General features: G+C 43.8%; 1 protein-coding gene across 2 annotated transcripts in view; it reads right to left on the reverse strand.

The window, feature by feature from the left end:
* The window catches only part of PKD2L1 (polycystin 2 like 1, transient receptor potential cation channel), a 43,523-nt gene that overhangs the window by 4,684 nt on the left and 26,548 nt on the right, over positions 1–12,291 (reverse strand). For both annotated transcript variants that reach the window (XM_068961599.1, XM_068961600.1), the window contains exons 3-9: positions 3,946–4,073; positions 3,228–3,481; positions 2,049–2,273; positions 1,656–1,884; positions 818–988; positions 454–635; positions 47–167 (exon numbers count right to left, since the gene is read on the reverse strand). In XM_068961599.1, coding sequence (XP_068817700.1) covers positions 47–167; positions 454–635; positions 818–988; positions 1,656–1,884; positions 2,049–2,273; positions 3,228–3,481; positions 3,946–4,073 — 1,310 coding nt within the window. The remainder of the gene's footprint in view (positions 1–46; positions 168–453; positions 636–817; positions 989–1,655; positions 1,885–2,048; positions 2,274–3,227; positions 3,482–3,945; positions 4,074–12,291) is intronic.

The raw sequence follows: 12,291 nt of genomic DNA on the forward strand, positions 1-12,291 counted from the left end.
CCACTCCTCATGTTCCCAAATCCCCATCCTTCAGTGGGACCCTCACCAGGAGCACAAAGAAGACGAAGAAGACGTAGGTGACAAAGTAAACAGGTCCCAGGATGCGGTTGGCGTTGTCAATAGCATTGTAGTCAAAGTCCCCAAGGATGATCCGGAACTGAGTGAAGCTGAGACATCATGATGGGGGCTTCACCCTGAGCTCAACCATAACCTTGACGCCATCCCACTTCCCTCCCTACTGCTCTTCAGTGAACTCAGACCCCTGACCCAATCTGATGCAGACAGAACAGGGTCAGAGATGCTGAGTACACACACTAGGGCTTCTGGGGACTCATCTAGATGCTTTAAGCACAGAGACACCCAGATACACATCCACCCAAATTCCCCAAGGATACACACACCCCTAGAGCCAGAGGGTGAGGGGCCAGGGAGTGGAGGAGGAAGGACACACACATGCACTTGACGAAAGTGCTAAAGTTTTCCACTTGGGTCCCGAAAAGCAGGTAGCCCAGCTGGGCATAGGCGAAAAACACGATGAAGAACATGACGGCGAAGCCCAGGATGTCCTTGGCACAGCGGGCCAGCGTGGAGGAGAGCTGGGTCATGGTCTTGTTGAAGCTGATGTACTTGAATATCTGAAAGGGCCATGTTGAACCAAGTAATTAGAGAAGAAAGAGAAAAGCCTGAAACAGTCCACTCCGGGGGCCTCGGGAGGCCACAGGAGTTGCCAAAACCAGACAAGGAAAATGAGACTAGTCCTAGGGAAGGGAGAATGCATGCCCTGAGGTGCTGCTGAGGGTGCGGAGCCCCAGGGTACCTTGATCCAGGCAAAGAAGAGGTTGACAGCGTTCATGTTGTTGTACTGTGTCTGCCAGAAGGCGAGGAACTCAAAGTCAGCATACATGTTTGGCTGCTGTAGAAGCTTCCCCATCAGCCGATTCACCTCGAGGGTTCGGAATATGTGGAAGCCCACAGCCATAATGGAGAGCTGTCACAACGGGGGTTGGGGAGTGTCAGCGAGTCAAGAGAATCTCAAGGGAAGTTCAGCCATGAAGTCCCAGGGGAGACCTGGGTGGGTAAGACAGGTAGGGGGGAAAAAACACCTCTTTCCCTGCTGAGTGGTTGACTATCTTAGGTTCAAATGGAACTGGATAGGATGATTGGGGGAACAGCTTAAAGTCCAAGAGAAGGCTGTGAGGCCAGTGGTAAATATGTAGATTGTAAGGACCATGGAGAGATGGAGCCAAGCAATTTTATTTCCCCCACCTCTTTCCAGCCTTGGTCAGAAATGCATGTGTCCTGTTAACAGGAAGGAGACGAAGATGAAGAGGCAGAAAATTTTAATAGAAGAGAAAAGGCAGGAGTTTCAAGGGGACAGGTCACGAGGGGGAGAAAGAGAAGAGGAACATAATGTCAGGTACAAAAAAGTAGCAGGGCCTGGATCACAGGCCAGAGGGAGAGGAAACATGGAGATAGGATTCTTCCAGGGCTGAGCCTGGGGCACATCAGCCTCTGGCCTAGGGAGCTGTTACACAGTGATTTGACCAGAAGTCCCAAGGACTTGGGATGCCAGAAGGAAGAACTGGGAGCCCCTCTCAGGGTAGGCCTCCCTGCACCATCCAAGGTGTCCCAAGTCTAAGACATCTGTCCCTCACCAAGATGACCGCCAGGTCCAGAATGTTCCAGATGCTGCTGAGGTAATGAAGCCCGTGGATGCGGAGCTCTAGGATCTCCTCTACTATGTAGTAGAAGATGAAGATGCAGAAGGCAATCTCACAGCCAAAGATAAAGAAGTCCCAGTTGCTGACATAGCGGATCAGCTTAACTGTGCGGATTTGCCAGGATGGGATGGCACCTCCTGTAGCTGGAAACTCCACCACCAGTCTGTGGGAGGAGGGGGGTGTCTGGTGGGGCCTGTGCTGGGACAGTTCCTCCCATCCTCTCCCCTCCCCCAGCATAGGGAACACATTTAAGGAAGGGTCTCCGGCAGAGGAGAAGCGAACTGGGAACCATGGATGACAGAGGGAAGGCAGGGAAAGGGGACCCACCTCAGAACACAGAAAAGATTGATGTTGGCATTGTAGACTGAGAAGTCGATGAAGACCACCCGAGTGCCCCTGTCCAGCCACAGGCCCTCCTGAAGGCCCCTGAGTGCCTCTGCACAGGCCCGTCGAGATCCTGGAAGGTCCAGGTAGTAGCCACCTCCACTGTAGCTTGTAAGCTGGCCCCAGTGAGAGGAGCCCCCCAGCTCATCCTGCGAGTGGTAGGTCCATCTGTCACAAAAGAAGCCATCTGAGAGCAGAAGTCTGAGCCAGGCCCAGAAGCTGGTCTCCCAAGGCAATGAGCATTTGTTCCCAAGGCAGCATTTTATAACTGTCTGGGCTTTACAGTTTCATATATATTACCTATACATAGCGCATCTACATTTTACATATATTATCTTGTTTAACGTAACTATTTGAGAAGGAAGGAAAAATATTATTCACATTTTATAGAGGATGAAACTAATACTCAGATGTCTGAGATAATCCAGCTAGTTAGTGGCTGAAGTGAAGTTCAAATGTAAATCTCCTGATATTTTACAATGTCACCCAAGTCTACAGATAATAAACCCAAGTCCACTTTTGACTGCAGCCTGAGTAGTCCCCATGAGGAAAGCATGTAGCCCAGAAAAGACCCTTTCTTCTCTTGTGGTTGTGCACCTGGCTACTTAGCCCCATGATTCTCTGTTTGGTCCACAGACTTTCCTCCCTGAACCCTTATTTCTTTCCCCTTCTTTCCTGTCCTATTCACCCTTTCCCCTTTCTTCCCTAATTCCTCATCCATCCTTGGCCCCTTGCTGCCTTCCCCTATTAGCTCCAAGGGTCAGATTCTTGCAGCCATGACTTATGTGGATCCCTTCTCCATACCCAGGAGGGACTTCTGGGCAAGAAAGGATGCTTCCTCTGGCAAGACTGCCTCCAGAATAGGGCAGCTGTGACAGGGACCTGTGTGTGAAGACAACTCTGAAGGCTGTGGCTCTGTCTGCTAACATGCCTTTTCTGTTCCTCAGTGACCCAGACCAGGGTCTCCAAACAGTCACAGATGGGTCTCAGAGAGATGCCTCTCACCTCCCCATCAAGTACCCCCAAGGCTCTTTAAGTCTGAATGGGAATGGTTCCCAAACCTGGGATGGCATCAGGCTCAGAGGGGCAAGCCCTGCGACACTGGTTGGGGGACTCACTCACGCTGTGCCATTGAGGCGCCCAAAGGGGAGTTGCTCTTCCTTGTCTGAGGAGTAGACATCGTAGCAGCTCAGAATGTCCTCGCGGAAGTCCTCATGCACCACGCAGGAGTCATTGCGGACCCGCAGCTGCCGCAGCCTCGGAACCCCCAGCAGCAGGTTCTCATAGTAGATGAAGGAGTGGGAGCCGTGGCCCAGGCTCTGGTTGTTGTACCATTTGGTCCAATACAAGCTGTCCAGTAACGGGCCCTGGGCAAACTAGATCACGAACTGGGTTGAACCTGACCCAGACTCTGCTGACTTTTACCCTTAGAATTCCCTTTTCCCATACTCACTGACCCCCTCCAGCTTGTCTCCAGTCTGCTTCTGTTGGGCTCTTCAGCCTACCCATGAACTCTGGCCAAATCTCAGCCTGATGTGGCCTTACTCTTTACTTAAAACACATTTTGAAGTCCTGCTTTACCTCTGACTCTCAATACTAGTTTAAGCACTGACTTGACTCTCTGATTATCATCCCGATCTCTAACCTATCACTACCCGAACTCTGTCTGGTCTGACCCATTAATTCTTGCCTGACCCCATGACTCAGCCTGATCCTGGAATGCCCTGGTCTCTGGATATGGCCTTATCTACCGTTTGACAGCCCTGAAACCTGGCCCATGGCCTCAGGCTTTAGGCCACTGTGAAGAAGAGGGGAGAGGTAGAGGAGATCTCATACTCACATCCCAGAAGTCCTCCATGCTGCTGATGGCCTGGAAGGAGATTCCAGTGTCCGATGGGGTGTGTAAGAAGAGCTCAGACATCACTTTGGTGTAGTAATAGGCACTGGAGCTTGTCATTCCATAGGTCACTAGAAACCAACCCAAGAGGCTGTGTCCTGAGTTCCTTCTCCAATATCCAGAGGAGACTACCTGAGGTCAAAGATGCTACCTTAATGGGATCTACCCCCCTAGAGTTGGCTAAGGGGCTGACAGTGGCATTGGGGAAACCAGGGAATTAAGGGGAAGTTGTAGTTATAGCTCTCTTCCTCTCTTCCCAACTCACCTCAGAAAGACTAAACTCCACTCTAACTGTCTCTTGACATTGTCATTCTAAATAGTCACTTTTCTCTCCTGAGCCAGCTTAACTTCCTAGTTCTTACTCCCCAGAGCCAAAAAATTTCTACATTCTGCATCAGGTAGTGCTTCCTTTTATTTGTCCTATATTAATGCCCTTGGAAAAATGCCTCCAAACGCAAGTATGCCAAAGCCAAGGCCAAATGCCTTGCCATGGAGATGGGTATCCTGGACCTTGGAGTCAGTGACTCTGCAGCCTTGGGAGTAGGAGGTGGGCATGGCACCTTTGGTGCAATCTGGTGCAATCTGCTGGGCACAGCTGTGCTGAGAGAGGGACTCAGAGCATTCTAAGATCAAAATAAAACCTGGCCTTTGTCCTGAAGAACCAGATCCCCCTTGACCACTTTGACACACACATCTTAGACCAAAGTAGGGCTGTCAAGGGAAGTTACAAATTTTCTGATTAACTGGCAGAATTTGAAGAGTATAAGCTATTTACTTTATAGATTGCCCCTCAAATGAGACTTGTCTGGTGTTTCCTTGTGTTTAAATTCAGGTTATGCATTTTTGGTCAGGAATACCAGAGTGAGACTGTCCTTTCCAGTGCATGATATCAGGAGGCATAAATTGTCTAACTGCATATTACTGGTGACACTAGCTTTGATCCCTTGTTAAGATGGTGTCTTCCAGCTTTCTTCAATATACAAGTATTATTTTTCTTTTTGTAATGAACACATATTTTATGGGAAAATACTTTGAAACTATGCAAATATCCTTTATTAATCAATTTTTAACCTGCAAGTTTTAACACCCATTGATGACTTTTGCCTAATTATTATTATTCTGGTTGTCAAGCTGTGATTTGCTCATTCTATCATTCCTTCTGTGTTTATTAGTTGGCATTCTCTTCAGGAAGAGCTTTTTCTACTTCCTCACTAATTTATTATTTATGTTATTCAGTATGAAACCCTTTAATATTTCTATAATTCTGTAAAAATTTTATAATATGTCAATTTTTTTAGACAGGTCATGAAAAACAAAGAAATTGTTCTAAAATACTTTTAAAGTATTCAAATCTTTTAAAGACTAAGACAGATTAAAGAATCATGAAAATAAAATGCAATATGAACCTCTGCTGCTGCTGCTGAGTCGCTCCAGTCGTGTCCGACTCTGCGTGACCCCATAGACGGCAGCCCATCAGGCTCCCCTGTCCCTGGGATTCTCCAGCCAAGAACACTGGAGTGGGTTGCCATTTCCTTCTCCAGTGCATGAAAGTGAAAAGTGAAAGTGACGTCGCTTAGTCGTGTCCGACCCCTAGCATGGACTACAGCCTACCAGGCTCCTCCATCCATGGGATTTTCCAGGCAAGAGCACTGGAGTGGGGTGCCACTGCCTTCTCCATATGAACATCTAGTTAGGATTATATTCTGGGCCATACTTTTTCCTTTTTCTATAAAGGCTATTAGTAGAATAACTGGTGAGACTGTAATAAGATGTGTTCATTAGATAATAGCACTGGATCATTGATAATTTCCTGACTTTGATCATTTCCTTATTTTTAGGAATAACATGGCATTGTGTCTGCAATTTACTCTCAAATAGTTTTGTGTGTGGAGAAGGAAATGGCAACCCACTCTAGTGTTCTTGCCTGGAGAATCCCAGGGATGGCAGAGCCTGGTGGGCTTCTGTCTATGGGGTCGCACAGAGTCGGACATGACTGAAGTGACTTAGCAGCAGCAATTGTGTGTGTGTGTGTGTGTGTGTGTGTGTGTATAGAAGGGGGATGAAGAGAGAGTGATAAAGGAAAAGCAACCCCAGTATAATATTCACATTTGAGACATTTGGGTGAAATGCATATAAGAACTCTATTATTCTTGTATCTTTTCTGTATATCTGTAATTAAAATTTTTAAAAATTAAAGTAAGATTTGTCAGCCTCTTGTGAGCAACTCCCTTTAAGAATTTTCATTTTCAAATCTTGGAACCTATTTTCTTCCAGTACCCCATCTAGAAAGGAAATGCCCTGGGATGGACTGAAGTTCACTCACAACTTGGGAGGAAAGAGAGGCCAATGAGTGGTCTCAGGTTAGGCACAAGCAACATCATTCATTTCCAGGGAGAAATCAGCAAAAAGAAAGCATTATTATTTCACATTTCCCCATTCCACTCTACTAATTCCAAGAGATGACTTGACTTCTCCCTAAATAAAATCTGTGATTACCCTTAGTATCTGGAGGACTCAGACTCAACTCATCTGGATCTGGAAAATGGGTTGGAAATCAAACTCTTCTGTCTGCTGAGAGCTTACCACAGATAGAACTGATGGTCAGTGAGCTGAACTTTTCCTAAATACTGCTGCTGTGCTGTGCTCAGTCATATATGACTCTGCGAACCCCCTGGACTGTAGCCCACTGGGCTCCTTTGTCCATGGAATTTTCCTGGCAGGAATACTGGAGTGGGTTGCCATTTCCTTCACCAAGGGATCTTCTGATCCAGGGATCGAACTCTCGTCTCTGGCATCTCCTGCATTGGCAGGCGGACTCCTTTACTGCTGTGCCACCTGACATTACTGATCAAATTGTTATACCTTTAGAAGGCCACTAGGTGGTATTCACAGCTCTATCTTTTTCTCTTCTCCAATTCTAAATTACCCCTCAGAATTAGTATTGCTCTGAACTGGTTCTCAACCCTTTATGGAGGAGGCATAACGTCTCTGATTATTAACCAAGACAGTAAAGACTATATATTCTGAGAAAAATGGTTTCACCTAGTCAAATGCCCAGTGATACTCAGAACACCTATTATATGCTCTATGTTAAATGTTTGACATGACTATTTCATTTAATCCTACAACAACCCAATGTATTAGGTGCTATCATTTCCCCTATTTTCCACTCTCAGAGGGCTGGAGTCACTTGCCCAGTGTAAATAACCTAAGGGAGCCGGGAATCAAGGATGGCACTATATCCAAGAGGTAGAAGTTATAGAAGGGAAAACTTAAATTCCATAAATGGCAGAACTTCCAAACTATGAGTGCTTCCTATTAAGAAATAGGCCACTTCACAAACATGCATTTCACCCCTGACAGTGTCAGCAAAGGACCATGTGCTGAGGATCACATTGAGGGGGTTTCTGCAATGGGCAGTGGCTGGCCTTTCCAGTTCCTTCCTTTAAGATCCAGTGAAGGAGTGGAACGGCTTCATATGTTTCAAAAGATAATACTAGGGCAGAGAAAGACAAGCAACGGGGAGGAATTCGAATTTGTCAGTATGTCAAATGTCAGTGCTAAACCACCTTTCTGATGTAGTGAGGGCCTCATTCCAGGAAATTTTCAGATACTGGACAATGACTGCATGAGAATGCTATGAAAGGGATTCAGAGACCAGGTGGCCATCCAGTACAGAGAACCTGATTTTTTTTTTCTCTTGCTGCTGCTGCTAAGTCGCTTCAGTCATGTCCAACTCTATGCGACCCCATAGACGGCAGCCCACCAGGCTCCCCCGTCCCTGGGATTCTCCAGGCAAGAACACTGGAGTGGGTTGCCATTTCCTCCTCCAATGCATGAAAGTGAAGTCGCTCAGTCGTGTCTGACTCCTAGCGACCCCATGGACTGCAGCCTACCAGGCTCCTCTGTCCATGGGATTTTCCAGGCAAGAGTACTGGAGTAGGGTGCCATTGCCTTCTCTGTTTTTTTTTTTTTCTCTTAGATAGATACTAAGTTCTCCTACACACTATATCATATCTCTTAACTTTAGCTTCAGATCAAATTCCCAGTTGCTGAATAATAATAATAATCACCATTACTGACTCATTATTCACCAGGCTTTGCATACACTGTCTTCCATAATCCTGAAAAAAAAAAAAACCTCATAAAGTGGGAACTATCTGTATTTTATGCAGACAACAGAAATCCAAAATGTTATTAAATAACTTGTCCAAAGATCAGACAGCAAGCACGTAAAATTTGGATTCAAACTCAAGTCTGACTTACTCCAAGGACCATAAATTTAGCCATTGCTCTACATTATACATAATATATCGGTCTACTACTCAACATCTTTATGATAACGGACCCTGGCTCTCCTTCCAAATAAGGAAACTATTTGAAGAGTTTGACATTTGACTCAGGAGGCAAATTATGAACACAGTTGGTAAACTCAAAATAGCAACACCTTAAAAGAAACTTCAAATTTCTTCATTCTGGTATAAATGGAAAATGTACATAAATCTGTATCAAGAATCACATTCTGACATAGATGAGTCCCAAAGAAGGGGAAAAATCACATGCATAAAATTGTTACCTGGGTTATTCACAATATCAAAAAATTACAAACAACCTAAATGTCCTACAGAGAGGCAATAGTTAAGTAAATTATATCACCGAGACACTTAATGGAGTATAATACAGCCATTGAAATGCTAGTAAAAGCAGAATGTAAAATTGTTTCCCTGCTATCACTACATTTAAATATTTTTAAAACATTAAGCATGTAAAAATTTAAAGGAAAACTGAACTTTTAATGAAAAGTATAATATATTTAATTAATGCTATAATAATAATAATAGAATAGAAACTCATTTAAAAAAATCTTCCCACATTTTTGTTTTCAAGTCATGAGTTGACATTTCCAGGCGCTGGATGCTCTACTGGGCTTTGTGACTGCTTCCCTAAGATCCTCTCTTGGTTCATACCATGATTTTATTTGAGGTATCACATCTCTCCTGATCATCTCACCTATGTTGCCAGATGCTGAGTCCATCCCTGGCTCTAGGACTTGGACAGGGGTCTCAGGGCTAAGCTGATCCACAAATACTTCTCCCTTGGTACCATTATTGGTTCAGAGATGAGCATCTAATACATTTCAGATCAAAGACTCATGAAGAGAGATTTCTGGAACCTTTGGGGATCTCCTCTCTCTTGCTAGATATGAATAAGACAGCCCCAGATGATTCAGACTTAGGATGAAACTGATCATGCAGCTGACAAACTGAATAACAGAAATAAGCGATGGTGTCATTAAGTCATGAAGCAACTGGATTGATCAGCCCTGAACCTTGCCCTCCTTTGGAGCTTCATCTGGACTAAAAGTCCCATTCAGGTGTGTAAGCCTGTTTTCACTGGATTTTATTTTATTGTAACAGTGCTTACTTATATGGAAATCAAGACATTTTCAAAAAGATTGCATTATTTCTAAGGAAAATGGAGCTAAAAAAGCTTCTGCTGCTGTCTGAACATCTCTAGAAAGCAGTGGATGACTAGCATATCTGTGCCAAAATTTAAATAAATTAAAATACATTACAGCGCTATATGAAAGAGGGCTTGGTGACCAAGCCAACTGATGATGAGGATATTCTAGGAACACGCTCATCATTCATTTTGCAAAACTTTCTGAACTTTATTAAAGTCAGGTTTCTAGAATATCATGAAATTTACTTATGTCCCTACTCCTAAAAACTGCCTTTATAGAATAAGGATATTATACAGATTTTAAGAAAGGCAGACATAAAAGACAATCAAAAGTAGCACATGTTTTTAATATTGCCTTTATCCATTATGATATTCCATGTCCCTTATATACAGAATCCAGCAAAGCCAGTTCTTCCACAGTTAGCGTCTTATTCACTGGTGTTCTCTTTCTTACAATGAGAACGACTCAATCCATTTGTGCTTTCTTTGCTTTAGTTGCCAGGAACCTCAGGCTTTGTTCTCATTTGTAGTGCCTTGTTCATTTTATCTTCCTCCCCTTCCTTCTCTTCTTTTGCCAGGTCTCTTTATTACAGTTTTAAAGGGTTATATTTTATTGTATCTGTGCTTCTTAATGTAAATTGGCTCAGATTCCTTTTGGACATAGGTAGGGCACAAATATATATTATTAAGTAAGTGTGGCTGTAATAATTATTCATCATCATCATCATCATGAGCTTGGGTTATAACTTGATTTTTCCATTTCAGTGTTCATAGTAGAGAATGAATGTTCTTGTCTTCTTTTTTGAGTTGCTGGAAGACCTTTTCAACACAGAGCAATTAGTCAGAAGTTGCTGTGTTCGCTTCCTTTCCCAGGTGATCGTCATATAGGTCATCATCACCCACCTCTGAGCTCCTTCCCTGTCCCTAATTACTATTTAAGGGAACATAGCCATCCTTTTCTAACAGCATTCTCCTTGGGCAGGAATGAGATCCTTTCTCTCAACTAACTGACAAAGTACCTTGAAGAGCAGAGGTGCTTCCACCAGCAAGCGTATAATTCCTTTATGTGTCTACGCTGCTCCTGTGCTGGAAAATCTGTGTCTTCAACTTTTTGACACTTAAAAGCCAGCTGCTCTTTCCTAAGCTGGCTGGCTCTGAGGAAAAGCACTGCAGATGCTTCTCTAGAAAACTGCAGGTCTCTTTCATTCCAGTTCCGGCCCTGGCAGTCATCATGTGGATAGAACTTCCACTGTTCTATCCATTCTCCAATTGCAGAAGAGCTGGAAGTTCCTTGGGCTTTACCAGTTCTATATATTTAATCTATAGTTCCTCTGATGGCCTCTTCCCGAACCTGTCTTATCACCTGGCTTGCTGAGAAGCTCTCTGAAATATCTCTACCTATTTATTAGAACACTGGATCCCTTTTGGCTTTGGTCACATAAATAATTTGGAGGGAAATAAAGTTTATGGTTGGCTTCCCAGGTGGCTCAGTGGTAAAGAATTTGCCTGCCAATGCAGGGGATGTGGGTTTGATTTCTGGGTTGGGGAGATTTCCTAGAGTAGGAAATGGCAACCCACTCCAGTATTATTGCCTGGAAAATTCTATGGACAGAGGAGCCTGGAGGGCTGAAGTACATGGGGTGGCAAAGAGTCGGACAAGACTGAGCAACTGAGCACGTGAACAAGGTCCAGGGTTGTCCCTAAAGGACAATTCTACTTTCTTGTGAAATAAAATACAGTACCCTAAAACTCACCCTTCTTTAATGTCTCCCCAACAATCTCTAAAAATAGTTTCACAAGAGCTTAAATAAACATTTGAATACTCCTGCTGGAAAAAAATCAGATCTCATCAGCCTCCATTATGATTTATGTCAGGGATTTCTCTAGGTTCTATTAGCTGTTGCTGTTCTCCTGCCAAACTATGAAGAAGATTTATTCCCCCCTTACCTGGCATAGACTATTAGCTATTCCCCAATACATCTCATCTCCTTTCTGTATAGTAACATAATTTTATCTAGGTGCACATGACTGCCAAACTAAATACCACATTGCCCAGCTTCCCTTGCAGCTAGGTATAATGGCCATTTGAGTAAATTTTGGCCAATGGAATAAAAGTGAAGTGATAGGTTTCCATGTACAGCTCTGACTTATGTCCTTAAAAAGAAGGTAAATGTTTTCCCTTTCTACTTTTCTACTTCCTTCTGCCTAGACATAAGAGCAGGAGCTAGAGTATGAGACAGATGCCGTATGTTGAGGATGACAAAGCAATATGGTAGAATGAGCCTGGGCCCCACATGATTATGGAGCCCCACATTAGACCAGGGCTTCTTGTACCTCAGATTATTACATGAGAGAGAAACAAGCTTCTGTCTTATTAAAGCCACTGTTATTGCAGCTAAACTAATATCCCAACAGAAGCAATTCATATGAATATATCCGTATCAGAAGGGTACTTTCCAAAAGGAATTTTTCTAAGAAAATTAGGACAGGCATAGAGGGAAAAAGATAGAGTTGAAATCGGCAAGCTGTTAGCCACAAAATTCCTGTCCTAAGGAAAGTCAAATCTAATCACAGACCTCTTGTTAAAATCAGTTACTGGATACACGGAACATTTTTCCTTCTCTTAGTAAGACATTCCCTATTAAGAAATTTTGTTCTTCTTCTTGGGCAGCCCCTCCCTTCATTCTTTTCTTTACCTCCCATCCTACTCACACATTCTGATTCATGCTACTGGATTATCCAAAGTCGGATTCCAAATACTTTATGTTTCTTAAGATGGACTGTAGGCAGAAGAAAGTTGGGAAATGAAGGAAGCGTTAAGTCCTC

Source organism: Capricornis sumatraensis, chromosome 23, assembly GCF_032405125.1.
Source record: "Capricornis sumatraensis isolate serow.1 chromosome 23, serow.2, whole genome shotgun sequence".
Taxonomy (NCBI): domain Eukaryota; kingdom Metazoa; phylum Chordata; class Mammalia; order Artiodactyla; family Bovidae; genus Capricornis; species Capricornis sumatraensis.